Consider the following 27,764-nt stretch of genomic DNA (forward strand, 5'->3'; position numbering starts at 1 on the left):
TATTTTTCTTTGCAAATTTGCAGTGACAGCACTGGCGGAAACTGGGCAAAGTGAATGATTCCTTACAAGGGCATGTGACCCTGCAGTGAAGAGGAAGGAAAGCAAAGGAAAGCAGGCCGGCTATGCGCACGCGAGGCCCTTCGCACGCCCTGAGCACCCGGGGGAGAACGCAGCGGCCCGGCGCGTGGGCCCGTCGGCCCGCGGTCACCCGGCGCGGGCGGGAGGGGGCCGGGGGCGTGGCCGGGGCGGGCCCGGGGCGGGGCCTAGACGGAAGTGACGTCACGGGGCGGGGCGCGCACCTGGGCACCTGGGCGGCCGCGGCGGCGCGGGCTAGACGCGCGCGATGGAGGGCGACGGCGGGACCCCGTGGGCCCTGGGGCTGCTGCGCACCTTCGACGCGGGCGAGTTCACGGGCTGGGAGAAGGTGGGCTCGGGCGGCTTCGGGCAGGTGTACAAGGTGCGCCACGTCCACTGGAAGACCTGGCTCGCCATCAAGTGCTCGCCCAGCCTGCACGTCGACAACAGGTGAGCGGCCCGGGCGGGGCGCCGGGGCGGGCGGGCGGCGCCGGGGTCGGGGTGTCCGGGTCCCGGGGTCCCGCTTAGCTCCCCCGGACTCAGCCCCGGGGCAGCTTCGGCGGGGAGACCGGTTGCCGGCGAGTCCACGGGGCCCCGGCAGCGTCCAGTCGGCCTGTCCCCGCCGGAGGGGCGCGGAGGTTTGGCGACCCCGGCGCAATCGCGCACGTCGGGGCCAGGTCGGGCGGCTCCTCCGGGGCTCCTCGGGGGCTCCTCGGGCGCCGCTTCTGCCCGGACGTCGTAAGGCGCCCAGTCGTGCTTCCTGACACTCCCCGAGTGGCCTCGGTTTTCCGGGGTCCCCAGCTCGCCGTGCGCCTCTGACCCGAGCCCTTGGGAGGCGCGTTCGGCCCGCCCGGGACCCACCTGGGCGCTGCGGTCCTCGCAGGGCTTAGGAAAATTGCCGTGTGGGCATCTGGGCTTTGTGAGTGGAGTTAGGCTCCGTTCGACTTACTTGGTAATTTATGTTGGAACACAAATTGGTGTAAGACAATAATTATTTCGGTCGGAAGCTCCGGCTTGGCTCGGGTGAGGCTTCCTGGGCGCCTGGCGCTTGCGCGTTGGAGCTCCAGGGCTCCGGCCTGGCCGTGGGGTCCCTCGGGGGGTCCGGCGGGGGGTCCGGGGTCTTGATCTGCCCAGCGCTTTCTCGCCGCACACTCGTTTTAGCTGACTTAATTTCGAACCGCTTGGGAAGAGCCTTGAATTAGCGCTCTGTGGCCGTGCCATGGGGCCCTCCTGCACCCCAGTATCCCTATCCAAAAGCCAGAATGCAACATGTCTGTCCCTACCTAGCTGGAGCGCTCAAGGTAACAAAGGCGCCTGGGAAGGACACAGAGCCGCCCCTGGTACATTCGGTGGGTTGGTTGTCATCTGTGCATAATTTGAGAGGTAGGGAGAATATTCTTGAACAACGCCTCTTTGTTGTTGTAGATTTCACTGTTTGCCATTGATTTGGGTGGTTTATACGTAAGGCTCAGTGTAGAACATTTTAATTACGTATTCTTTAATGAAGCTTACATTTTACCTTGAAGTCACGCTTGTATTTTACCTAGAGATTCCCTGAACACACTCAGAAGCGGCTCCTTTTAAATACCATTTAGCCTTTGCTGCTGGCAGATCTGGTTTCGAATGCTTGGCTGATTGAGTGATGGGGCCGCAAAGCCCCAGCTTTTCTGCAGAATGGTTGTGATGCTGGTGTCTGGGGTGGCAGTGCGTGCTGTGGCCCCACACGGTGACTCTGAGACCTCTGCTGATAAGAGGCTCGAGTCCACGCCCTTTGCATTTTTGTCTTTGATAGGAGACTAAACAGCAGAGCTACTGGTGGCTTTTGCCATAACCTCAAATCCAGTGTTTCTTGGAAACATCAGTGGAGTTGTGACCAGTGTCATAAAATCACCATTAGTTCAAAGGTGAGACATTGGCTGAGGCTGTGCACTTTCTCTCCCCTGTCCCAGATCCTGAGAGCTTCTCAGGCCAGGAGGGGCGCTGTGGTTATTTTGATGAAATCCAAACCGCTGTGAATACCAGCCAGTGGTTAGGTCCTGAAAGGGAACTGTCTCCAGAGGGGCATTTGCTGGCTCTCTCGGGGGTGTTTGTCTGATGCAGTCTTCTAGTTGCAGCGACTTTAATCATCAGTGAACATTTTAACACCACTTTCTCGTATTGGAAGAGCAAAGTAAACAAGCACCTCCCTGGACTGACTCACCAGCTCACGTCCTTAGGCCCTTCTGTTATTTCTAGAGACCAGTCCCTGATTTCTTGGGTGGCCTAGTTGGGGGTAGGGTTTCTCCACTTGAGGCAGATCACTTAGGATATTGCATAGCTTGGTTGAAAAGTGTTTTGTCCTTTGACTGGAAGCCTTTCCTGCCCTGCCCAAAGCAGACAGGTGGTGGCATGTCAGGTGGCAAGGTCGAGGTCAGCATCGCCTGGCAGGAAGCACTTCACCTCCTGTACTCTGCTGGACCTGGTAGAGCAGGTTGGGTTTTCATGTGCAGCAGTGGCTGATTTTTCTGAGAAGATGGTCAGACCCTGGCTCTTTGTGAAGTTGATTCCTTTAGGTTAATTATTGACTGTATTCGCTTGAGGTCCTTGTGAGGAATGTACATCCATCCCACTTTGCTCCAGGAGGAGCTGTGCATTGCAGTCTCACAAGGTTGCACCCAGGCCTCAAAGTAGTCCCTGTGCCCCTTGCCCTGCCAGATTTTCCAGTGCTTTTCTGATGAGAGCTGCCTCCCACCCCAGCCCCTCCTATCTGTAAGATGTTTCCTGAATTGCGGGACAGGATTTTCCTAGGGTCTTTGTGTGCAGCCCCCAGCCCTTTACCCCTTCTGCCTACATCTCGCTTCTCCTCTTGGAGGGTCAGCAGCTCTGACCCCCACCACAGGGGTCTGGGGCTTTTTCAGGCTGTCTGGGGCCATTTATGGTCCTCTCCACTTGTTGCATAGGACCCACCACAGGTCCAGGTCCGGGTCCAGGCGAGGCTGATTTTCATCGGCAAAGTCTGCTTGCCTCTCAAGGTGGTCCGGGTTCTCCTGGCTGCCTGCAGCTCCCCTGGCCCTGGCCTTTAGCCACCTGTTGGCCACAGCACCTGCCTGGGGCTTCTCTGAGTAGCAGGCTGTGCCAGGCCTTGTGAGCATGCTTTTCTGTGCAGGAAACGTGGGGGGCTGCCTAGCCCCCAGACACTTAGCTCCCCAGGGACAGGAAGTGCCTGCCAAGGGGCCCTCTCAGTAGTTGACAGTGACACCCCATTGGTCTGAGATTCCCTTCGTCATGGGGCCTGGTGCCTTGGAGGGTCTTGTGGGGTGGCTTTGGAGAAACAGCCAGCCTTCCTGGCCCACCCTCACTGTGGGGGCCACAGGGCCTAGGGTGGGGTGTAGGGATGGATGCTGTGACTAGTTTGGAGAGAATAACGTGATCCCAGAGCCCCGTTCCTCCCCTGCCAGCCCCTAGCTAAGAAGATGCTTGGAAGAAGCCAGTGCCTGCGGGGCGCCGGCTGGCAGCTCCTGCTGTGTTCAGCCCTGGCTGGTCGGGCGAGCCCGAGCAAACTCTAGGTTTGTAACAACAGAGCTGACAATCGGACAAGCCCATTTCTTGTCAGTTTTAAAAATAGCCGTGTGGGAACCCCTCCGAGGCTCCTGGGAACAGAATTGGATTAGTGTGCAGAAGGCCTCGCTGAGAGGCATCAGCTAACAGATGATGAAACACTTTTTCCGGCTGCGCTTTCCTGAAGGTCATTCCTAGGCTGCTTCTTCGGAGCTCTGTTACCTGAGCAGCGTCGCCGCCTCCCCCACCTCCCCGCTTCTCCCCCTTTCCTTTGTGTGTTGCTTCTCTGCTTGCACAAGGCCACGTCCCAGGGCCGTTCTTTCCCCCTTTTCTAGGATGCGTGCTTCCAGGGAAAACCGCAGCCGGCAGGTCTTTGGAATTTCTGAGCCTGGAGAAGAACCCTGGGGCTTCTCTAGGAAGTTTCTTTTAGAAACGATTGGTGTGATGATATTTCTGGTATTTCTCACTACTCCAGCGCCCTCCCTGGGAGGGGTAAATCCACTTTGGCTAGCTTTAAATGAGGAGAAAACCAAATTTATGGAAGTGCTACTCAGCGTGTCTTTGAAAAGTTGAACCCCGAGTTAATCCTAATTAATGCCCAGAGGTTTTTCATGTGGAACCTAAAACGGGGTCCAGGGGACTATAGGGGAGCTTTCCCCGTTCCTGTGCAGAAGCAGAATTGGCAATGCTTTCCCCAGCAGCGGAGACGGATAGGACGCACCCCCGCTGAACTGTGCCTCAGCGCAGCTGTGCTTGGAGCGAGGCACAGTTTTGAGGTTGTATTTTAATGAACACCGATGAGAGGGGCTTCCGGTCAACCCAGAAACATTGGCTCCACTGTCAACCATAAGAAATGCGATTTGGGGGCAGTGCACATGTGGCCGTGCGATGCTCTGTGTTCCTGGCTGCCACTCCAGCACCTCGGCTCGTTTTGGCATCTCTACACGTCTTAAAATAATGGTCATCATAATAAATCTACAGTTCCTTTTGTGTGGTTATCAAAATAAGCCAGAAACACTGCTTAAAAGAAAAAAATGCGTTAAAAAATACTGCCATTGCTAAAAAGCAATTGGTGGGTTCTTTCTGTGGTCCTAGTACCTGAGCACTTCTTAACCTCTCTGATCAGAAAGGCCTCTTCCTGCAGCTGGCAAGGACGCCCTTTTTGGCTTACTGAATCGCAAATGCTGCCAGGTGACACCTGACCCCAGAAGGGCTGGAGCTTCTTAAAGCTGCTGGGGTTTCCCAGGTGTGCGTCTGAGGAGCCCCTGAAGAGCGGCTGGAAGGAGGCGCTTCTGAATGAAATCCAGGCTGGTGGGAAGGGAGCTGCCCTCCCTCCACTCCTGGACCTCAAATCTCCCACGGGGCGGTCCTGGGACTGACTGGAATCCTGTCTGCCCCAAGCCAGTTTGGATCATGCTGTCACGGAGACGAGACTCTTTTCCATGGAAACAATGACTTATTTTCCAGGACAGCTGTTTTCCTTGAGAAAATGCCCTCAAATGTGTGGCCCGTGGAAGGGGCAAGTCATGTCGTGGTCAGGCAGCTGTGCAAAGCCGGGGTGGACTGTTAGGAGAGTCAAGCCAGCATCAGTAAAGTGAGGTGAATGGATTCTCTGTTCCGTGGAAAGGGCCCGGGGCTGGGAGAGTCAAGAACTTGCTGAACTTAGTGCACTGCAGAGAGTGTGCTCTGCTGCCAGCCTGTGGCTGCTGGAGTCGCTAATGAGCTCGCTATGCCATCAGAAGTCAACTGGGTTTTATATATTAAGCCCTTTGGGCAAATAGAAGAAAACACTTTATTTGGACAGTGGCTCGGAGCTGCCGCTTAATAAGCTGTTCAGCCTTCCTTTGGCTGGCTTTGGTCTCAGAATACTACTTGTTATCAACAGCTTTCGCTTAGAGACTTTACTCTCAGAATGTCTACTTAATATGGAAAAATGACACTTGTGATAGCTGGCCTCTGAACACCTGAATTGTCAGTGCCTCAAAACCTTCCGGCCAGGAGGGTGTGCTTCCCGTGGTTGCACAGTGGAAGTGGGTCTTAGTCCTATGGAGGGACTTTCTCCAGTGCCCCGGGCAGAGTGTCAGAGAAAGGAGGCCACACGGGTTGGGGAGGGCAGCAGGCTGGCCACATGTGAGCAGTAGGGAACAGACACATCGTAATTTTGATTCTTAACCAGACATAAAACAGAAGCAGCAGCTGGTACCGAGTCCCAGTCCAGCAGTTTGGAAGTCAGTGGCTGTGGCTGGAGCGGAAGTTGTGCTGGTGCTCCTTTAAATCCTTTAGATCACTAAGGAGGGCCTCAAGCACCGGTGCTCCCAGGGAGGAGAAGGGCCTGGAGCGGAGAGCTGTCATTTTCCTTCCTCGGCGCCTGGTTTCGTTTTGGCTCATGCTTGGCCTTGGCTTCCATTCAGGCCCTCTGCTTCCTTTTTTCCTAGTGCTTACTGAGGCTGTGAACAGGGCTGAGAGGCTCATGGTCTGCAGCTCCATCCCCTGGTGGGTCCCAGAGCCTGGCCCAAGCCCCTGGCTGCAGGGAGGGGGATTTCCCCAGGAGTGAGGGAGCAGCCAGCGGTATGCTGGGGATGGGGCAGCCTTTCAGCTCAGCCCAGGGACTCCCACAGGCCAGCCCTGCACACTGGTGGGCATCTTGTTCCCATTCACTGGTCCTTTAACCAGAGCGCTGGGAAAGTAGGCCACGCCACCTCCGTGTTGTCTCCTCACGGTTTCACGTTCATTCCTGATACTTGCTTCGCTTGTTCCCAGGACCCGTGGGATTCGTTGCTCCTTGAGTGTATTCAGACCCACTCTTGACATGCCCACTCCCACACCCACCCAGCTGCTCCTCCTGGGGCGCTCCCATGTCCACTGTGGGGACCGCCCAGCGACCCCCGGTGCAGCTCCGGAGAAGTCCAGCAGGTCTCTCTCCTCCCACATGCAGCCAATGGACCCGCCTGCAGATTCTTCCAGCAGAGTGTGGTGCCCTGCTGGCTTCCCCCTCTGCTCTACCAGGTCCAAGGGGGTCCACAGTGACCCCTCTGCTCCACTCCACTGGCCTCCCAGGTGCCCCTGGACTCTGCAGGTCTCAGCCTTCCCCACTCTCTCAGGGGCCCTTGCCTATGTTGGCTTCTGACTTTGGGTCTCTCTTGATTCCCCGGAGCTCCCTGGACCTTCCTTTCAAGAGGCTTAGATTTTTCCACCACACTTCTCTTCTGGGGGTAATTCTCCGTCTTCTCCCTTAGAGGGTAAATGTAAACGCCATGAAGACAGGAGGGGACCTCTTGTCCTTAGTTCTAACATATAATGGATTCAAGCGAGCCGTTGCCAGTACACAGAACTGCTGGAAATAAAGGTCAGGGGAGTGCTGGGAGTACTGAAGCTGTGGTCCTAGGCTGCAGTCGTTTATTGGCTGAAAATGCATTCACTGGGATTATTAAACTTGGCACCATTGGCATCTGGGGCTGAGTAATTCTTAGCCTTGGGGCTGTCTTGTGCATAGGATGTTGGTAGGCATCCTCCAGTTGTGACAGCCAGAATCTCTCCAGACGTTGCCCAGTGTTTCTTGGCGGGTGAAGTAGCCTCTAGTTGAGAACAGCGGGCTACGTCCTGAGACACAGAGGCCCAGCTGCAGTTTCACCTTCCGGGGGGAACAGGCTGAGATCTCCAAGCCATTGGTACCTGTGCCATGTATGGGAATTTCCACATCGAGAGCTAAACAGTAGGATCCAGGGGTTCCTGCTGGCCTTTCCTTCAGGGGAAGTGTTCGCAGGTAAGGGAAGCCTGGGAGGGCTGAAGTTTCTTAGGGAAGGTCAGATCAGTAAGACAGAGATGTGTTCTGTTGGCGCTGTTTTGGCTTCTCCAGCAGGCGAGGAAATGGGAGCCACTGAGTGATTTCCAAGCACCTGCTCCAGGGTTTGTCACTGGGAGGAGCAGGCTGTGTCCAAGCTCCAGAAGAGCCCCTGCTGTGGCAACCCAGACTGGGTTATGGGCAGGGGCTTGGGCTGGACTCTGGATTCTGCGGAAGTTACCCGGAGGCCACCCCAGCCAGCTGCCTGCTGGCCTGTGTGTGGACATGGAGCTGCTGCGTTTCCTGCTCTAGGAGGTTGGCTCTCTCCAAGTGTGGTTCTGAACATTTCCTTTAGGGAGCTTATTATTATATTATTGGAAAGCAGACTGGCCGGGCACGGTGACTCACGCCTGCAATCACAGCACTTTGGGAGCTGAGGCGGACGAATCATTTGAGCCCGGGAGTTCAAGACCAGCCTGTCCAACATAGCGAAACCCCATCTCTACTGAAAAATACAAAAAATTAGCCGAGTGTGGCATGCCTGTAATCCCAGCTACTCTGGAGGCTGAGGCATGAGAATCACCTGAACCTGGGAGGGAGGTGGAGGTTGCAATAAGCCAAGATCATGCCACTGTACTCCAGCCTGGGCGACAGAGCAAGACTCTGGTTCAGAAAAGATGAAAAAAGAAAAAGAAAAAAAAGCAGCCTCAACCTGGAACAGATTCTCAAGGAGTGAGGCCTGGGAACCAGCATTCCAGCCAGCTTCCTGGGTGCTTTCTACCACGTCTGTGTTCAGGAACTGGTTACCTAGAACCTCCGTGGCCAACATGTGTCCTCGTGGGATTCAGCCTTTTACCCTGAACGCATGCTGAGACTTTTGACCCATGACACTAACACAGACCATTGCTCTGGGATTCTAGTCTGTGAAAACACAGGCTGCACCAGGGAAGTGACCTTAGACCAGAGGCTGGCAAACTTTCTCCACCAAGGGCTGGAGGGCAGTGTTTCGGGCTTTGCAGGCCGCAGGGCCTCTGTTGCAAGGACTCCTTTCCCCTTTGAAGTGCAGAAGCAGCCACAGCCATATTTAAATGAGTGGGTGAGCCTTTCTTCAGTAAAAGTTTATACAAACAAGGTGGCAGGCTGTGGGCAACCATTTGGCAGATTCTCAAAATATTACACAAAGAACGTGACCAAGCATTCTGCTTCTAGGTGTGTGTCCAAAAGAATTGAAAGCCAGGACTCCAGGTGTTTGTACACTAATGTATGCAGCTATGCAGCATTATCCACAAGAGCCAAAAGATGAAAATGGCTGTGCCCACCAACAGCTGGCTGGTCAAACAACAGGCGGTGTATTCATGCAGTGGAAGTTTGATGTATGTTACAGTGTAAATAGACCCTGAAAACATGCTTAATGAAATAAGCCAGACACAGAAGGACACATTTTATATGTTTGTACTTATATGAATTTGCCTAGAATATAGCAAAGAGGTTACTGAGGATGGGGGTGAGGGAAGGAGTTACTGGTTAATGGGTACAGCGTTTTTGTTGAGGATGATGGAAAAGTTTTGGGTGTAGATAGTAGTGATGGTTGCTCCACATCATAAATGTGTGTAATGCCAGGGAATTGTACACCTGTGAATGGCTAAAATGATAAGCACTATGTTATATCCATTTTACATATATATATATATATATATATATATATATATATATATATATTTTTTTTTTTTTTTTTTTTTTTTTTTTTTTTTTTTTGAGACGTAGTCTCGCTCTGTCACCCAGGCTGGAGTGCAGTGGTACGATCTCAGCTCACTGCATCCTCCGCCTCCTGGGTTCAAGTGATTCTTCTGCCTCAGCCTCCTGAGCTGGGATTATAGGCACATGCCACCATGCATGGCTAATTTTTGTATTTTTAGTGACAGCTGGGTTTCACCAGTTGGTCAGGTTGGTCTTGAACTCCTGACCTCATGATCTGCCTGTCTTGGCCTCCCAAAGTGCTGGGATTACAGGTGTGAACCACTGCACCCAGCCTATATTTTTTATTTAAAAAAAATGGCTGGTTGGATTTGGCCCTTGGTAACCCCATGCTTTGGACTCATCCTGTTTCATTAGTTTGAGTGTGAGGTTGGATTCTGGACTAACTGGGCCAACTCAGATATTGGGCTTAAACTGAGACGGTGAGTTGGGTTCCTTGAATAACTAGTTACAACTTTTAAAGATGTTTTTTGGGTTTTTTTTGAGATGGAGTTTTCCTCTGTCACCCAGGCTGGAGTGCAGTGGCATAATCTCAGCTCACTGCAACTTCTGCCTCCCTGATTCAAGTGATTTTCCTGCCTCAGCCTCCTGAGTAGCTGGGATTACAGATGTCTGCCACCATGCCCAACTAATTTTTGTATTGTTAGTAGAGACTGGGTTTCATTATGTTGGCCAGGCTGGTCTTGAACTCCTGACCTCAGGTGATCCACCTGCCTCGGCCTCTCAAGTGCTGGGATTGCAGGCATGAGCCACCGTGCCCAGCCTAGTTACAGCTTTGAGTGGAACCTCAACTTCTTTTTCCTCCTCAGAAGGGATTGTTGCCTGCACCTGCAGACTCTGAGACTCCCAAGCCTTGGCTCACGGCTCCCATGGAATTGTCATTCACACAGGTGGCCCCTCCACACGTGTTGTCAGTGGTACCTGTAACATGATTAGAATTCCCTCCTCCCCACTTCTGAGAACATTCTCAGCAGCTCAGGACTGAGACTCTGCAGAGCCTGCATTAGTGCCGTGACGTGAACAGGTACCCCGCGTGTGTCCACGTGAGGCCCTGGCTCAGCCCTCTGCAGCCGGTCGTCTTCCGGCCGGGGTGCTGCTCGTGCTTGTGGCTGGGTGAGCACTGCATGTCCTTCATGCCTTTGCACTTTTCCAGGGAGCGCCTGGAGCTTTTGGAAGAAGCCAAGAAGATGGAGATGGCCAAGTTTCGCTACATCCTGCCTGTGTACGGCATCTGCCACAACCCCGTCGGCCTGGTCATGGAGTACATGGAGACGGGCTCCCTGGAGAAGCTGCTGGCCTCGGAGCCGCTGCCGTGGGATCTGCGGTTCCGCATCATCCACGAGACCGCGGTGGGCATGAACTTCCTGCACTGCATGTCCCCGCCGCTCCTGCACCTGGACCTCAAGCCCGCCAACATCCTGCTGGATGCCCACTACCACGTCAAGGTGGGGACCCGCATGGTGCCCGAGGGAGCTGGGCAGGGAGGGCCTGGGTCTTGGGGAGCAGGGTTTCCAGGGGTGAAGCCCTGAGGTCGGGATAAGGGTAGAAGAGGAGGTGGCTCTTCTCGCAGGAAAGAACTTGAGACCAAGGCCTTTTGCAGCATGAGGACGCTAGGCGTCTGAGCTTGTCCTGGTCGGTATGGAACCACACACCGTGTAGCTGAAGGGCGGGCTTGGTGAACGTGGGGGCTGCTCCCCCAAATCCTGGCATATGACTCATTCTGTAGAAAGATTACAGGTTTGTGGGTTTTGTTCTTAGGAAATCAGCCTGTTAGCCAGGTGTGTCTTTGTGAGACCTCAGGCTCTGCAATGAAGGGATGCATTTCCTCTGCTTTCAGGGCCTCGGGGTGGTGGGAATGTGGGGTCCCCTGCAATGGGGTCCTTAAAGTGCTGTGGAAGAGGCTGTTCGGGGGCAGGTGTGGAGAATGTGGGGCGGCCGCACGTTGTGTCAGCACGGGCCTGGGAGCTGGAGCTTGCTATGGCTTTGCGATAGGTTTTTGAAACAGAAAAGTGAGAGGGATAATATATCTGGGAAGCAGCGTCGCTGCTGGGTCTTGGCAGGTGCCAGCATCACCACCTTTGCATCAGGCTGCGTTTCCGGTATCTCCTTTGCTGGCCTTCATGGCCAGGCCTGTACTGTTGTTGACACGTCGTGGTTACACCTGACACGTGGGTTTTCCCCACGCGGTGATGTTCACACACTCTCGAGAGGTCTGGGGTGAATGGCTGGTCCACATAACACTGGTGTCTTCCCTGGGAGCGAGAAGGAGCCGAGAGCCTTGACCCGGATCCATGCAGTTCTCACAGGGCACAAGCAGAGGAGTCCCCTGCCTGCCTTGGCTGCGCTGCTGTTCCTAGTGGCACGGCACTTCCAGGCCTCTCTCGTGGCCGGACCATTAATTAGGAGAGACCTGAATTCAGGGCCTGGCCCTGCCCCTGAGCTCTCGGGTGGGATGGGTGTGGTGGCCCGTGTGGCGCACGGCCGCTCCCTGTGCCCGGACTCTGCAGCCCAGTGCACCTCGCGTGCCTGGCTCAGCCAGGGCGGCAGCGGGGAGGCCAAACGTTCACTTTGGGCAGTAATTACAAGTTGTTTCTTAGGCAGGTGTTGCCCAGTAATAGGATTTCAGCTAGAAGATTTCAGCACCGTCCTGCTGAGTGAAGTAGGAAATTGAGATAATGGAGACAAAAATCAAGTGACGTGGCTTGAATGGGCTCTAGGGTGGTTTCTGCATCTGCTCGTGTTCTGGGATTCCCGTTTCCTGTGGTGGGCAGGGCTGGGCTTCACATGTGGACCCTCCATTCCTGCCAACGTTTACAGGCTTCTTCCCAGGTAGCGCAGGCCCCGGGGCCCTAATGACTAGGAAGGTCTGCTGTCCAGCATGCACTGAGTACCGGGAAGGGCATGCCAGAGGCGTCCCCTGCGGGAGCTGCCCTCCTCCTCAGAGCAGACGTGCAGGGTGGACGGTGGCCTCTGCTTCTCACTGAGTCGAGTGGTTAAATTAGCAGCCAGAATTGCCCAGCTGTAAGTCACATAGTGGGGACCAGAACAGCATCCTGCAGCCTCCACAGACCTTGATTTGACCTGGGCTGCCACTGTGGTTGACATGAAAGCAACCAAGTGACCACCACATGCAGTGGTCACTTGAGGGCACAGTATGTGGACCATAGGCAGGGCCTGGAGGCAGTCCCGTGGGACGGGGTGGACGTGTTCCCGGAGGTGGGTCTACACAGGGGCTGGGTTTATCTGCCCTCAGGAGTTGGGGCAGGCAGCAGCAGAGCCTTTAGGTGAAGGAAACAGCCCAGGAGACGCAGGGAGAGCGCCGGGTTTCCTGCCGGGGTAGCAGGCAGCTGGGCTTCTCTGTCTGTAAGGACGGCTGCAGCGGGCGGATGCTGGCTGGACCTGCTTTCTCAGGGAGGCTGCTGTGGAAGGCTTGCTGGGGGCTGGCCAGGAAGTGATGGGACATCTGCGTGGTGCCCCTGGGATCTCTTAGGGCCCTGTGTACCCGGACAGGCGGCAGGAAAAATTGTTTTGGTGTGACTCCCTTCTTAATCAGGCATGTTAGTCACCATCAAGAAGCCCAGAAACAAATAGAAAAATGTATTTACATGACATACTTCTTTTTTCTTAGAAATAGCTACTGTGTGTAGAGCGCAGCAGGGAGTGTTTGTTGGGGATCTGAGGGTCAGCACTTTCATTCCTGAAGACAAAGTGTGGAAGCTGTGCGTGGACTGGCCACTGGGTGTCTGGGTGTCCTCAGTAGATAGTTATTCAAAGCAGGAATAGTTTAATCTAGAGTCCTGAAATTAGACTGTAGATTGCCATTCCAGCCCTGACATTTGCCTCTGAGACGGGCTACCCAGGTGTCCAGGGATTGAGTGAAACAGTGCCACAGCAACTGTCTGCTTCACACAGTATATACATAGTATATAAAGTGACAGTATCAAGTTAATGCTTGATGTTAGTCAACATGAAATATGCTAAATACCAATAGTGAAATATTAGTTGGAATCAATTTCAAGTTAAAAACGAAATAACTTAGTCTAACATCTCAGGCTGCTTTTACGTGTCCAGTTTCCCGGGAACACACGCTTTTCAAAGGGTTACACGTGGGTCACGTCCTGCTGTGTCTTCTTTAGAGCGGATAATGATCTGCTGTGTATTTCTTTGAAAGCCAACAAAGGCCCTGCAGGCTGCTTTCTCAGTCTTGGCAGCTGGACCTTGAAGTTGGGGACAGCTGTGAGCCCTCAACTCTGGTGCTGAAGAGAGTGTTTGGAAGCCTTGAGGCATTTGCCGGTCAGGGTGGTTGCCACCGTGGCGGTGGCTGGGTGGCTGGCCATTGAGGACGCGGGGCGAGGGGCAGCCCTGGGAGGTGAGATGAGGAAGGGCGGAGGGGAAGTGCAGCCGTGGAGGGAGGAGAACGTAGAGGGTCAGCGACCCTGCCAGGATTCTCAATTCCGAGCTTGCGTTCTGTTGCTGGAGGTTTTACAGAGAATTTCGCCTCGTTTTCTTTTCACCAAGTATGGTTTGGAGCGGCTGGCTCTTTCTGACGAAGACACGGAGGAGGAGAACAGGCTGCAGGCCTGGGGAAGCACCCGGCCGAGACCTCTGTGCCTCAGTCCCTCTCAGATCTTCCTTTTCTTTTCTTCTTTTTAAAATGATACTAGATCTCATTTTATTTTCACGACAGAGCTACTTTTATTGCCTCCTTTTATGGAAAAAGGAACAGGCACAGAGAGGCTGATCGTCCAGGACCGCAGAACTCTAACTTGCACGGGCAGGATTAGAACAGCGAGTCTGAGCCTTAGCTGACGGTGGGAGGGAGATACTTTTTTCCTGTAGTCAACCATACAAGGGGCGAAGGAATTGCCGGGAAAGTGTGTGATGCTTCCTTTACTTTTGGTTTCGGGATACGTGTGCAGAATGTGCAGGTTCGTTACACAGGCGTGCCACGGCGGGCGGCTGCACCCGGCAGCCGCCTAGGCTATCGTAGGTTTTAAGCCCTGCATGCATTAGGTGTTCGTCCTGACGCTCTCCCTGCCCTTTCCCCGCACCTCGCAACAGGGCCCCTGTGTGATGTTCCTCTCCCTGTGCCCTTGTGCTCTCATTGTTCAACTCATTTCTGAATTTGAAACCTTCGAAGCCGCTGATGACGGTTGAACTGAAGCTTCCTGTGTTCTTGAGCTGATTTGAGAGTTAGGACACCTTACTATGTCCCAGAGTCTGGCTGCCGAGGCTTACAGGATCAGGTGATGGTGGTGTTCCGGGGAGCTGGCGCTTTCCCTGGGTTGAAGGTGTGGCCTGAAGGCCCTGGGACCAACAGAAGTGAGAGGAAATGAGACTGGCTGGGAGTCGGGGCCTTGTCCTGGTGCTGCCGGCTGCAGAGGAGGCCGGGGTCTTCTCGAAGACCTCCCGGCAGGCCTCCCCACTCCCTGCGGGTGTGCTCAGGATCCTGGAAGCCCAGTCATCAAGTCTCCCTGCGCTCGGTGCTGGTGCCGATGACAGCAGCCCCATTGGCTCACCACTTGGGCACGGCCGGCACAGAATGAAGGCCTGACTCAGCCTCATTTCCTGTCACTCCATGGGTGTGTCTGAGAGGAGCCCAGGAGTTAATGAAAAGGCTTTATTAAAAAATCCATATGCCTTGAAGGAGAGTAGAGGGCGGTGCTCCCCCTGGATCCGGAGCCCCATTAAAGCTAATGCGCTGCGGCTTCTCCCACACACTGTCTTCAGCAGCTTCAAAGGGGTTTGAGTGACACTGGAGAGGACACTGGCAGGAAAGGGGACGCTCCCATCCCCCGAGCGGTCAGCCGGGGAGGGGGTCTCGTGAACTCCAGGGGCACCTTTGCTGGAAGGAGACCTGAGGCCTGCCTCCCCCAAGTGCAGCCGAGGGCCTTCCTAGAGGAGCTGGTGGCTGGTGCGCCCTGGGGCCTGGGCCCTGCCAGCAAAGGCGCATATCAGACCTTCACTGGAATGCGTGTGTTTGAAGCAGCCAGCCAGTGTCTGCTGATCACAAAACCCCCGGATGGATGGGGCTGCCAGGCGTGTGTTTTGTTTGCTTTCAAGTTTAAAGAGCTTCTGAAGGTGTGTTTCCCTTTAAAGGACTTGCAGCCACTTGCCCGACAGCCTTCCCAGCTGGCAGGTTGTACAACCGGCTGCCCGGCTTCTCTAGGAGCAGACCTGGTCTTCACATGCGCTGCTGTTTACCTGAACCCTCTAAGGCTTGCCTCTTCCTCTTTATGCCAACTGGCTGTCATCACAATGGCAAACATGATGCCTTACAGAAGGTGGATTCTAATTCTTGCCCAGTTCTCTTCCAGAGAATTCCTTCCTTACAGCCCGATCCTTTAACCTGCCCATCAAATGTGCTGCTCCGAAAGCCTCCAGGCTTGCTTCTGCCCCAGAATGTGCCCCTCCATGCCGGGGGCAGGGCTGCCTCGAGAGGCACAGGGCAAGCTCTCACCCACCCTCTGAGATTGCCAAAGGGAGCTTTTGATAAAGCATCATAAAGCATCACTGTTGGAGGCTAATGAGCCCTGCTCCGATGGCTGTGTTGCAGATCTCTGATTTTGGGCTGGCCAAGTGCAACGGGCTGTCCCACTCACAGGACCTCAGCATGGACGGCCTGTTTGGTACCATCGCCTACCTCCCTCCAGAGCGCATCCGGGAGAAGAGCCGGCTCTTTGACACCAAGCACGATGTATACAGGTACGTGTCATGCCGCCCCCTACCCCCAACAGGCGCCGGGGGCTCCGAACCTTGAAGCTTCATGCCCTGAGCTGCAGCTTTCAGAAAGGCCTCTTACTGCCAGTCAGAAGTGGGGTTCAGGCAAAGTGCAGCGGCTCACGCCTATAATCCCAGCACTGTGGGAGGCTGAGGCGGGAGGATCACTTGAACCCCGGAGTTTGACACCAGCCTGGGCAACATGGTGAAACCTCGTCTCAACAAAAAATATAAAAATTAGCCTGGCATGGTGGCAGGTACCTGTAGTTCCAGCTACTCAGGAGGCTGAGATGGGAGGATTGCTTGAGCTGAGGAGGTGGAGGTTGCAGCAAGACTCTGTTTCCAAAAAACAAACAAACAAACAAACAAACAAACAAACAAAAACAGGGGTGGCGCTGGTCGAGTTTGGGGATTTCTTTGCTGTGAGTGTTGCTGGCTGAGGAGGCGTGTTCCCCGGCACACGGTAGAGCCACGCTGACAGCCCTGCACTGCTGGAGCCTCGGCAGTTTTGTGACCGTGGGTTCTATGGCTTGTCTGCTGGAAGAGCCTGCTGCTTTCAGTCTGGGTGTCTGTGTGCATGTGTTTGGACTTTCTGAAATTCACTCTGATTTGGTGAGGTGAGCAGCTCATCTTCTTCATGGCAGTTACCTTTGTTGGTCAGATATCAGTACCCAGGTCACCTGGTCCCTTCCTTTTTCAAATTGTAAAGGTCTTAATCACACAGACTTTGGAGAAGAAGAGTGGGCGGGAGCATGTGAGCAGGCACTAAGCCCCCCCTGCGGCTCTCACCCTCAGCTCTGCGGGTCTGACCCAGCAGTTGAACTCTGCCTTTTGTCATGGCCACCCCTGCAGCCCAGGCTGACTGGTTTGACAGTAGCCATTGTGCATATGCTTAGCTGGGGCTTTAAGCTGAGAGTTGCCTGAAGTGTCACTTTGGAGACTAGTCACAGCTTGTAGAGTTTGGGGAGAGTAAGAGCCTCTCCATTTATTTTGGAGTTTCAACTTTTGAACCTGCAGCTTGAACCAGTTTTCGATGGTGAATTGGGTGTCTCTGTAAACAGCCGCTCTCACCAACTCAGTGCTCCGTGGCGGCTCAGTTTCTGGACTTGTGTTTTTTTGTGTGTTTGTTTTTTATCAGTTTGGGTACTTTTTTGGTGTATCCAGAGTAATGTACATGAACATAGCCCTGATGCATCTATATATTTCTAAATAGCCCCCTGAAAAACTTTGAGGCGTTCGACTGGATTACCTCTACGTGTTCTATGTGCTTTCTTTAACAACCCTCTGATGATGAAATCTCAGCGAGCCTGTTAGGAACGCTGCTCGGAATTGGAATCCGTGTTTTTAGAGAATGAAATCATTGTCGGGAGGTCATGGGAGTAGCCCATTCATTCATTCACCTACGCATCCATTTCTTCAGTAAATGCCTGTGCAGGTGCTCTGTGCCTGGCACTTGAGAGGCGATGACAGGCACGCAGGTGCTGTCCCCAGGAGCTCACTCCTCGCCTAGGGTGGCATCCCCTTTGGGAGTCCCTCACACTGCCTGAAGATCTGTAGCCCTGTTGGTGGAGTGACTTGAGTCTGTCTGACATCTGAGCCATCAGCTTGCTGGACTTCACTGTAGAGAGTTTTCTCTTTCTAAAAACAGTAGAAGTATCTCAGTGTTGTGCCTCTGTCTTTGGAAAGCTTCAGAGCAGGTTTCTTCACACCCAGTGCTGAGGATGAGAGCTTTCGGCTCTGTGGCTCTGGCTGTCAGATGCTAACGCGCCTGGTTTCTCTTGCAGCTTTGCCATCGTCATCTGGGGCGTGCTCACGCAGAAGAAGCCGTTTGCAGGTGAGTGGACCCATCTTTGAGGTGTAGTATGCTTGTCTCTCCTGGAATAATGGGGGGACGCCTTGTCCTTTCTCTGTCCTAAAATGGCCTGTGAGCCACGCTCCCACGGGTGCTGCTCTGTGGTATAATTTGCATGCAGGAAAATGCATGGATCTGAAGGGGCCTGTTCAATGGAATTTTTTTAGGTGCCAGCTAGATTTTTTTGGGTAGTTAAATGATATAAAATTGGTCATGTTAGCCATTGAAAGTCTATAATTCGGTGACATTAAGTACTTTGGCACTGTTGAACAAGCCTCACCACTGTCTAATTCCAGAACATTCTCATCATGCCCAAAGGCAAAGCCCATGCCCATTCCACAGTCCCTCTCCGTCTGTTCAAGCCCCAGCAACCACCCATCTGCTCTCTGTCTCCAGGGGTTTGTCTGTGCTGGTATTTCCATCTAATTCTTTTCGTTTGTTCACTTTTTTAAAAAATGTGGTAAAATATACATAACAAAGCTTAGCATGTCACTGTGTAAAGCATGAAGTTCGGGAGCATTCCGTATACCCACGTGCTTATGAAACCAACCCCCAGAGCTGCCCGGTGCTGTGGATTTGCACGTGGGAGTGCCCCCCTGCCCAGCTTGAGAGCGGTGGTGTTTCCTTCCCCTGCCAGGCAGCCACCGCTCTGAACACCGTCTTCAAAGTTACCATACCTTGACTTACGTATCATAAAAATAAGTGTAGTTTTAGCTTTGTTAGAGATATTCCCCTTGCCTCTAAAAACATTTCCAGGCAACTCATGGCATTTTTTGCTGTGACCTAAAATGTCTAAAAATGAAGATGAGAGTCAAGGCCTAGCCCCTTGCTAGTTGGGACTCAGACTAGGAGCTGACGTATGGGGAAGGTGCTGGGTGAGAAGAGATCTTCTCAGCATCACGAGATCGAGTATCTCAGCAGCTTTTTAATTTTTTTTTGACATAGAGTCTCACTCTGTTGCCCAGGCTGGAGTACAGTGGCATGATCTCAGCTCACTGCAACCTCTGTCTCCCGTGTTTAGGCGATTCTCCCTGCCTCAGACTCCCGAGTAGCTGGGATTACAGGCATCTGCCACTATGCTTGACTAAGTTTTGTATTTTTAGTAGAGACAGGATTTTGCCATGTTGGCCAGTCCAGTCTCAAACTCCTGACCTCAGGTGATCCACCCACCTCAGCCTCCCAAAGTGCTGGGATTACAGGCATGAGCCACCCTACCCGGCCATCCTGGGAGCTTTAAAAGAATGCTAATTGAAAGTATGGACATGCTCCACCAGGTCTCTGCCGGCAGGTGTCTGTCTGTGTTGTCTGACCGCCTGTCACCTTTCTTGCCTTCTGTGCATTCTCCCAAACAGTGGCCTATGGCCCGAATGCCTGTGAAATGTGGTGGTGTACCAGGTGGTATGAGGGAGTCTGATAGATATGACACCCGAAGCCAGGCACAGGGGACAGGTCAGGGCTCAAGCCCCTGTGCTTTATTGCTGAATATGCCTAGTGTTCCATTATTGGAATGCCAAGCATTTGGGAGTTAATAATCTGCTCAAGGTCATTGCCAAGGTCTGACTTTTCAAATTCAAAAAATTGCCGTCTCAAGTATAAATGGGTTAATAGATAGTGGGTTAATAGGAGGGGTTCAAGGTGCAGGAGAACAAGGCCTCTCCCCAGCTTTTCCAGTCTGTGTTTGGCAGCAGGAAGTATTCCAGGTGTTTCCTTCAGTTCGCTTTCGTTTTATTTAGAGGATCGGTTGGTTTTGGAAGTCTGAATAATCATGGAAATAACCTGTTAAATATTTAAGATACTTATTGCACAAGATTTAATGGGAAAGTGGAGCAAAACATTGTATGGAATCCTGGCAGCTGTGGGTGATTCTCGGCTGATTTTCTGCCCCTGCTGAGGCACATGGTCTCTCCAAAGAGCTGCCATTCCACGGGCGGCGTGAACGAGAAGCTTCAAGTCCACCTTGAGGGTTCCAGGCTGAACAGAAAAAAGAATTTGACCCACTGAAGGCCACCCTGGGCCCTTCCCTGTCAGGGTAGAAGTCATGGCAATAATAATGATCATATACTAGGGCCCACGCCTGCTTGTGAAGGAGGTCAGGAAGGGCAGGCGGGGCCCCACATTGTGAATTGAAGGGAAAGACCCCTCCCACAAACCAACCCTGGTGCTTCTGCAGGGGAGGCCAGCTGGGGGCCTGAGCTTGGGACTGGAGTTGAAACTGAGGAAGCCTTCTTCAGACGGTAGACAGAGTTGGATCCCATGGGTGCAGGGCGCCACGGCTCCTCCATGGTGCGTGAGCCTCGTTCACTTTCTGGCGTGGGCCGTTGACAGAAAGAATCTCTAAGATACTGTTCTGTCTTGAACCTCATCTTCCCTTGGATGAGATGCCCAGAACGATCTGCTCTGTGACCAAACACACTGGCTCCATCGGGTAGATCAGAACCCAGGGAAGGAGGTAGATTTCACAACCAGGATGAGAGAGCACCGTGCCCCGTGAGGATGAGGGTTACGGGAAGTTCTGACTGTGAAGCTGGAGGGAAGCTGGCTCCCTGGGATGGGGTGGGGACGGCCCCGTTGCGGCCCCCCGGCGAGTGTGTTGGTTCCTCCCGAGGGTGAGATGCTGCCGCACAGCCCTGCAGAGCCCCTGACTGTCACCCTTCCCTTGGCAGATGAGAAGAACATCCTGCACATCATGGTGAAGGTGGTGAAGGGCCACCGCCCCGAGCTGCCGCCTGTGTGCAGAGCCCGGCCGCGTGCCTGCAGCCACCTGATGCGCCTCATGCAGCGATGCTGGCAGGGGGACCCGAGAGTCCGGCCCACCTTCCAAGGTGAGCACTCCAGGGTTTCCCCGGCACGCTCTGCAGGTGTCACAGGAGACAGAGGTGACGGCCAGGGCAGGGGCAGGGACCAGGCCTGGGTGAGGAACCGGGCGTGTAACAGGTAGGCCGAAATGAGCCCTGCACAGATAGGGTGTCCCAGCACCTGACTGTGGCCTCTGGTAACCATGGCTGGGCTACAGCGGCTGGAAGTGAGTTGCCTCCAACCGTCTGCTCCCTGCTCCCAGCCAGGGCTGGGCTTGCTGTCCAGAGGAGTCTCTTCGGGAGCCCGAGGTTCGGGTGCGGCCATGCTCTTCTCGCAGACTCACCTGGCCGGTGGCTGGAGGCGTTGCCCTTCTCTTGGGGAATTGACTTCCTGGGAAAGATGTGTCTCTAGGATAGGTTTGCATTTAAAGCTTATGGCAGAAAACGCATGCATGGGAAGCTTACCTGCCAGGTGCTGGCCGCTCTGCTCCCTGCATCTGGCAGGTGGGGCTCCCCCGGGGAAGACTTCTGCTTTGAGTCTGGTGAGGCCTGCGAGTGATTACTGATGGGGGGCTGGGTTTGGCCAGCAAATCACCCATGGGGGGCTCCTGGGCTTGCCGGACGCCCAGCCTGCGCTGAGGCATGTGAGAAATCCCCAGCACCTGGAGGCTCAGCGTTTAGATAGACCGTGTGTGTACGCAGAAGTTGTCATCCCAGTAACATGTCCCCTTTTCTCCCCAAAAGAAATTACTTCTGAAACCGAGGACCTGTGTGAAAAGCCTGATGATGAAGTGAAAGAAACTGCTCATGACCTGGACGTGAAAAGCACCCCGGAGCCCAGGAGTGAGGTAACGGGCCCTTCCCACCGGGGTCTTTTGTCTCCTCGGCTTCCAGGGAGGGGTTTCCAAACCACTCCTCCTCTGTGCAGACCCCCTGCCGCCTGGACCACTCTGCCTCTCTTCTGAGCCCATCCGGCACCCAACTCCGTTAGAAATGTAGGTCCCACGGGGCCTCAGGTCCCCTGCCCGCTGCATCCCTGCCCCACCTCCTATGTGATTCTGCAGGAGTGGTGTACGGGCTTCCTGACGCCAAACAGCCACTCAGGCGATGTGTGTGGAACCACGGGATCGGAAGGCCCAGCTCCGGCTGCGGAGGGAGAGCTGGTGTGTGGGTGTCTTTGGTGATCCAGTCCCTTTGTAGCTGCTCATAAGTGGTCTGTACTTTAATGAGTGCCACCAAGGTGATTTCAGATGTGTTGAGAAATTCCGAGTGCGAAGCCTGGCTCAAAAGCCTTTCCGGTAATGAGACTGGAGCAGACCTGTGAGGCAGAGCCTGATAAGTGAGCTTTATAACGTGTTACCTGGTGTTGGGCAGTCGCTCCCAGGCTGTTGGTGTGAGCTCAGGAGATCGGGAAACACGCAGGGTGCGCCCACTGTCTAAACACGAAGGTGTACGTGTGCCAGTGAGTCTGGGAGCGAAGGTGCCCAGGGAGCTGCTGATAAAGAGGCAGACTTGGGCCCTGATAAGGGAGGGAAGGCAACCTACATGTGGAGGTTGCTCGGAACACCCAGCAACAGTGCAGGACGCTGAGCCGTCCCCCGAAGGGCGGGGATCTGGAGCAAACAGGCGTGCCTAAGGAAGGGGCGTGAAATCCTGTCAGATTCCACTCACTTACCGGAGACCTGCTGCCCTCCAGTCCCTGCAGTGAGACCCTTTTCAAAGGTCCCATTGGTGTATGTTGGATTAGATCGGCCCTCGCCCCTGTGGCTGGGTCCTACCCGCCTCCGTCGTCCACACACAGTCCCCAGGCCAGCCCCCTGTGGCTCCGCGGGGAGGTGGCAGTTGTGGCCACGCGTGGGGGTCCTGCTCAGTTCCTCTCTGTCCTCTGGTTTCCTGCTAATGCTGGCCTGTGCTGGGCAGGCTGTGCCCTGCCACGCGTGCTTCTCACTCTAGCTTGACACCATCTACCTTTGTTTGGGTGTGCGGTGCTCCGGAGCAGGCAGTATCCAGAGCTGCCTGAGGCTGGATTTTGCACTTTAATGCAGCCGATCTTTCCTTAAGATGTCTCTGTGCTGGGCGGGCCACGCCAGCCTTTGTAGCTCCGTCTTTGAGCTCCCTAGCTGTGCAGATGTGGTGGCCGATCCGTTATCTGTGTTGCTCCCAGGATCCTCCTTTCCTCCCCCACGTCGCTCCCATGGCCCACCTGGCTCTTCGGTGTCTGTGTCACAGGGGCGGGCCGTTCGGGGTATGGCAGGGTCTTCACCTGCCCCCCTTCTGCGTCTTTGCAGGTGGTACCTGTGTCTTCGAGGCTCAAGCGGGCCTCCGCCCCCACCTTCGATAATGACCACAGTCTCTCTGAGCTGCTCTCGCAGCTGGACTCCGGAGTTTCCCAGGCCGTCGAGGGCCCGGAGGAGCTCAGCCGCAGCTCCTCTGAGTCCAAGCTGCCATCCACCGGCAGCGGCAAGAGGCTCTCGGGGGTGTCCTCGGTGGACTCCGCCTTCTCTTCCAGAGGATCGCTGTCGCTGTCCTTTGAGCGGGAGCCTTCGACTAGCGGTGAGTGGGGACGGCTCTCTGTGTCCCGAGAGATGTGGGGCTCGGCAGGACAGTTGACTGGACTCAGTGGGCAGCTACACAGAATCAAGGGGACAGGTTCCTGACCCGGCAAGAATGCTTCTTTGTGTTCTCTCTGTCTTAACTAATTAATTTCAGGTGTTGGGCATTTGACTGTGTCCCGTGTCACTTAGCATGTGAGGGGAACAGGCCACATCACCAGCTCGTGCAGCCATCTTGCCTGTGCCAATGCCATGGGCAGAGGCTGACCTCAGGGCTACAGTCCAGTGAGCCCGGCGAGGAGTCGAGCCCCACTCCTTGCTGGGCTTCCTGCCTCGGGGATGGCAGTCCTGCACCCTCTGCTCAGACACTGCTGTGCCAGGACAGGATCACATCTGATCCCCGCATCTGGCAGAGAGGAGGCCAGAATGAGCACCAGGCGCAGCACCCAGGGGCCGGGAGAGGGAAAAAAGCACCTTCCAAATACAAAAGCCATCAAAGTTACCATAAAAAGGCAAGATTTGCCAAGTGAGAAGAGCACCACCCCCCCGGGTGGTTCTCGAGGGCGGCCTGGTGTTAAAACCTCCAAGGATAACCAACACGTTACAAGGCCTGGGCGGGCCTTTTGCATGTGTGGGCTCCCCGTTCACGGTAGCCCATCGTCCATGGAGGAATATGTTCTAGAACATTCTCTTTGGCTCTAGTACTCTGAAATGACATCTCGTTTTCATGCTCGAGAGAGGATTACTTTCCTGGCTCCACTTGGAACGCCGGTGTTGAAACACTGAGCCTGACTGGGAGGGTCCGTTTTCTTAACGCCTGGACGCCACCTCCTTCCACATCCCTGTGCTTCACACGAGGGTGGAGGAGAGTCGCTTCAGGGACTCGGAATTCCAGACATGACGGTAGGATTTTTGTGGTAAATAAAACTTTTCATCCTGAGTGCTGGACTGACGTCCTCCTGCAACGAGAGGCTCGTTCCCTTCAGGACTGTCATCGAAAATGTGCCCCTCGACCTCACCAGGTCAGGAGGTGCCACTTTGCGGTGGGGCAGGAGCTGCAGCTGCTCCTTCCAGCTCCGGGCAGCAGCTCTGCAGGCCGCTGGGCCTGGGGCATCGCGGGCGTTAAGGCTTCCAGGTGAAGGGGCTCCTGCCTGGTCTTTTTAGTCTGTGCCCTTTTTTCTTCTTTCTTGAAGGACTGTGTGCAGTCACTATCATCTCTAAGCACCAAGGGGGCTCGCCACCCTGCAGGACAGTGAGGGCTGGTTTTGTTCTGCTAACCCACTAATGAGCACCTGGGAGACATTCGCTGCCTGCCCTGGGGCTCCCCACTAGGACTGACCCAATAAGGAGGCACAGACAGCGCTCGAACATGGTCAGGTGACCAGCAAGCAGCCTGGAGGCGATGGCACTCCTCCCGCTGAGGGCCACAGGCAGGTTCCCGGAGACACCGCTTGCCTGGGTGTGCAGCCGCGCTCTGACCCTCTCCTCTCCCTGCAGATCTGGGCACCACAGACGTCCAGAAGAAGAAGCTCGTGGATGCCATCGTGTCCGGGGACACCAGCAAGCTGATGAAGATCCTGCAGCCACAGGACGTGGACCTGGTGCTGGACGGCGGCGCCAGCCTGCTGCACCTGGCGGTGGAGGCCGGGCAGGAGGAGTGCGTCAAGTGGCTGCTGCTCAACAATGCCAACCCCAACCTGACCAACCGCAGGGGCTCCACCCCGCTGCACACGGCCGTGGAGAGGCGGGGGCGGGCCGTTGTGGAGCTCCTGCTGGCACGGAAGATCAGCGTCAACGCCAAGGACGAGGACCAGTGGACGGCCCTCCACTTTGCCGCCCAGAATGGGGACGAGTCTAGCACGCGGCTGCTGCTGGAGAAGAACGCCTCGGTCAACGAGGTGGACTTCGAGGGCCGGACGCCCATGCACGTGGCCTGCCAGCACGGGCAGGAGAACATCGTGCGCATCCTGCTGCGCCGAGGCGTGGACGTGAGCCTGCCGGGCAAGGACGCCTGGCTGCCGCTGCACTACGCGGCCTGGCAGGGCCACCTGCCCATCGTCAAGCTGCTGGCCAAGCAGCCAGGGGTGAGCGTGAACGCACAGACGCTGGACGGGAGGACGCCCCTGCACCTGGCCGCACAGCGCGGGCACTACCGCGTGGCCCGCATCCTCATCGACCTGTGCTCTGACGTCAACGTCTGCAGCCTGCTTGCACAGACGCCCCTGCATGTGGCTGCCGAGACGGGGCACACCAGCACCGCCAGGCTGCTCCTGCATCGGGGCGCCAGCAAGGAGGCCGTGACCTCGGACGGCTACACTGCCCTGCACCTGGCTGCCCGCAACGGACACCTGGCCACCGTCAAGCTGCTCGTTGAGGAGAAGGCCAATGTGCTGGCCCGGGGACCCCTGAACCAGACGGCGCTGCACCTGGCCGCCGCCCACGGGCACTCAGAGGTGGTGGAGGAGTTGGTCAGCGCCGACGTCATCGACCTTTTCGACGAGCAGGGGCTCAGTGCGCTGCACCTGGCCGCCCAGGGCCGGCACGCACAGACGGTGGAGACCCTGCTCAGACACGGGGCCTATATCAACCTGCAGAGCCTCAAGTTCCAGGGCGGCCACGGCCCCGCCGCCACGCTCCTGCGGCGAAGCAAGACCTAGCTGGCTGCCTGCGGAGACCAGGGGTCCGTGTGGGGCTCCTGTCCTGTCCTTGTGTTCCTCGTGGGGATGAAACGATGCTGCGTGGGGCCCTGTCGTGGCTTGCCTAAACACTGATGGAGTGGAGGTGACGTGGTGGTGGCAGGAGGCTGTGCTGCTGACCACCGGAGCATCCCCTCCAGGCGAAGCTGGCTCAGGTGCACTTGGCCGCTCCCCAATCACCGATCTAGGCACCTGCTGTCCGAAGGGACCATGGGTCAGAATCATTTCGTTGTGCTCCTAATGGGCTGCTGAGGCTGGTCCCTTAGTGAGGAAGCCCCAGGTGAGGAAGCGTCCATTCTCCCGAGGCGAGCCACCTAGGGTCACTGGAGCTCACCAGTCTTGAGGGAAGAGACACAGGAGCAACTGCGTTTTTAATCTTCATGCACGGCAGTGGGCAGAGAAGCCTGTCTCAAGGTTTCCAACGGAATTGTGGTATCTGTCAGAGATGAATGCCTGACCGGCTGTTGCTTGAGACCTGTTAAAAAACATTCATAACGTTGGACAGTCTAGTCTGCAAATGATGACTGGGTAGGAGGGTTGGCTTTGAAAATAAACGTTTTATGCAACAAGGAATGAATGGTAGCAGCCAGCATTATGGGGACGTGTGTGTGGCCAGCTCTTAACTGTTCCAGTCTGTTCTTCTTTGGTGAGTCCTTGTGGACAGCTGCACACATGTGGCCACGTGCTACTAGCTGCTGTTCATTGCTCTTTGCCTAAGATGTTTGGGGAACTCTAGAGCCACAGGCATAAGCGTCATTAAACATTCTCCCTTTGTAACCTCAGTTCTGGGGACTGAGCCGAGCCCTCTCAGGTGGCTGGAGTGCACCAGCTTTTGGGGAAGAGGTGCAAAAGAAACTGTTTTTTATCTTCAGACTGTGTGTGAAGATAAAATCACACAGAATTACCTAGACATAGTATTACCTAGGTCGACGCACTGCTCATCTGCACCCTTTCCAGCTCATTTTTGATAGGTGGTTGTTCATGCCAAGGGATAGTGTTTTGGGGTTTTGGGGAGAGGGCTTCTGACCTGCTTTGCAGACATGCATCCGAACCTCAGCTGTTTGGGGTGTGGCCCCAGGAAAGTTCTTGGATGTAAAAGATGTGGCCGTCTAGTGTCATAACTTCACTGTCACCTGTGTCCCATAGGGTGCCTTCTGAATACTGTTATTAGAAGTGTGTTGGAGAACGTGACCCTGTGTGCAAACATGTACTGTGGCCTGGTGTATGTTAGAGATTGATGTTAATGTACCGTGTATGTTAATGTGAATCTGGGCAGGATACTTCTTTTCCATGACAGGAAATATCCACGCTGTTGAAACTGGCTATGTTTTAATATGCCTCGTTGTGCCTTTACTCTGTTGTGCTACCATTGTGTGGACTGTGTGAGAGACAAAACTTTCCATTTGATGTCAATAAAGCAAAGTACATGGTGCTTTTTTGAAGCTGGTTGAGACTGCTTTTTCTTATAAACCAGCTCAAGTCATCTGATTTCTGAAAAGCAAAGGCTGGAGGCAGTGACGGGGGCTTGCAGAGAGCCTTCTGGAAGGCACCCATGCCTGGGACTAACCGAGGCCTTGGGGCCACGAGAAAGCAGGGTGGTTGGGTGTCATCCTCGGCCTGGGCTCCTCTACACACAAGTGATCAGTGGGGAGAGAAGCGTGTCTGGATGAAAGCTCCTAACTTGAACATTTTACTTAAATGTTTATATAGTTCTTACGTTCTGTATTTTGAAATAATTTCAGATTACAGAAAAGTGACGGGAATAGTACATAGAACTCATAGTACATAACCCTCCAGCCAGGTTTCCTGTTTGCTCATATCCAATTGCATCTGCCTGACCTCTCTCACCCACCCACCCACCTGTTCGAGAGTAGGTCACAGACCATGTGCCCTGTTACTCCTAAATCCTCCCATGTACATTTCCTAAAAACAAGAATTTCTCCTACATCGCCCACAGTTTACCCAATCAAATCCAGGAAGTTAATGTTGGTACAGTGTTAC

The 27,764-nt window shown here is 54.7% G+C and overlaps 1 protein-coding gene across 1 annotated transcript; it reads left to right on the forward strand.

The window, feature by feature from the left end:
* Positions 1 to 297: 297 nt before the first annotated feature.
* On the forward strand, positions 298 to 27,205 carry RIPK4 (receptor interacting serine/threonine kinase 4). Its single transcript, XM_039480592.2, has 8 exons — positions 298 to 525; positions 10,302 to 10,593; positions 15,705 to 15,853; positions 17,653 to 17,702; positions 20,384 to 20,542; positions 21,260 to 21,363; positions 22,804 to 23,068; positions 24,565 to 27,205. The coding sequence occupies exons 1-8, from the start codon at positions 344 to 346 to the stop codon at positions 25,722 to 25,724; spliced, it is 2,361 nt and encodes a 786-aa protein (XP_039336526.1). The 5' UTR covers positions 298 to 343; the 3' UTR covers positions 25,725 to 27,205.
* The last annotated feature ends 559 nt before the right edge of the window (positions 27,206 to 27,764 follow it).

Source organism: Saimiri boliviensis, chromosome 18, assembly GCF_048565385.1.
Source record: "Saimiri boliviensis isolate mSaiBol1 chromosome 18, mSaiBol1.pri, whole genome shotgun sequence".
Lineage (NCBI taxonomy): Eukaryota > Metazoa > Chordata > Mammalia > Primates > Cebidae > Saimiri > Saimiri boliviensis.

Bases quoted from the DNA above. Each gene is read 5' to 3' on its own strand.
- RIPK4 (XM_039480592.2), top strand. From the start codon at position 344: ATGGAGGGCGACGGCGGGACCCCGTGGGCCCTGGGGCTGCTGCGCACC. The intron at 15,854-17,652 runs GTACGTGTCATG...TTTCTCTTGCAG, and splicing joins ACCAAGCACGATGTATACAG to CTTTGCCATCGTCATCTGGG. The intron at 21,364-22,803 runs GTAACGGGCCCT...GCGTCTTTGCAG, and splicing joins CCCCGGAGCCCAGGAGTGAG to GTGGTACCTGTGTCTTCGAG.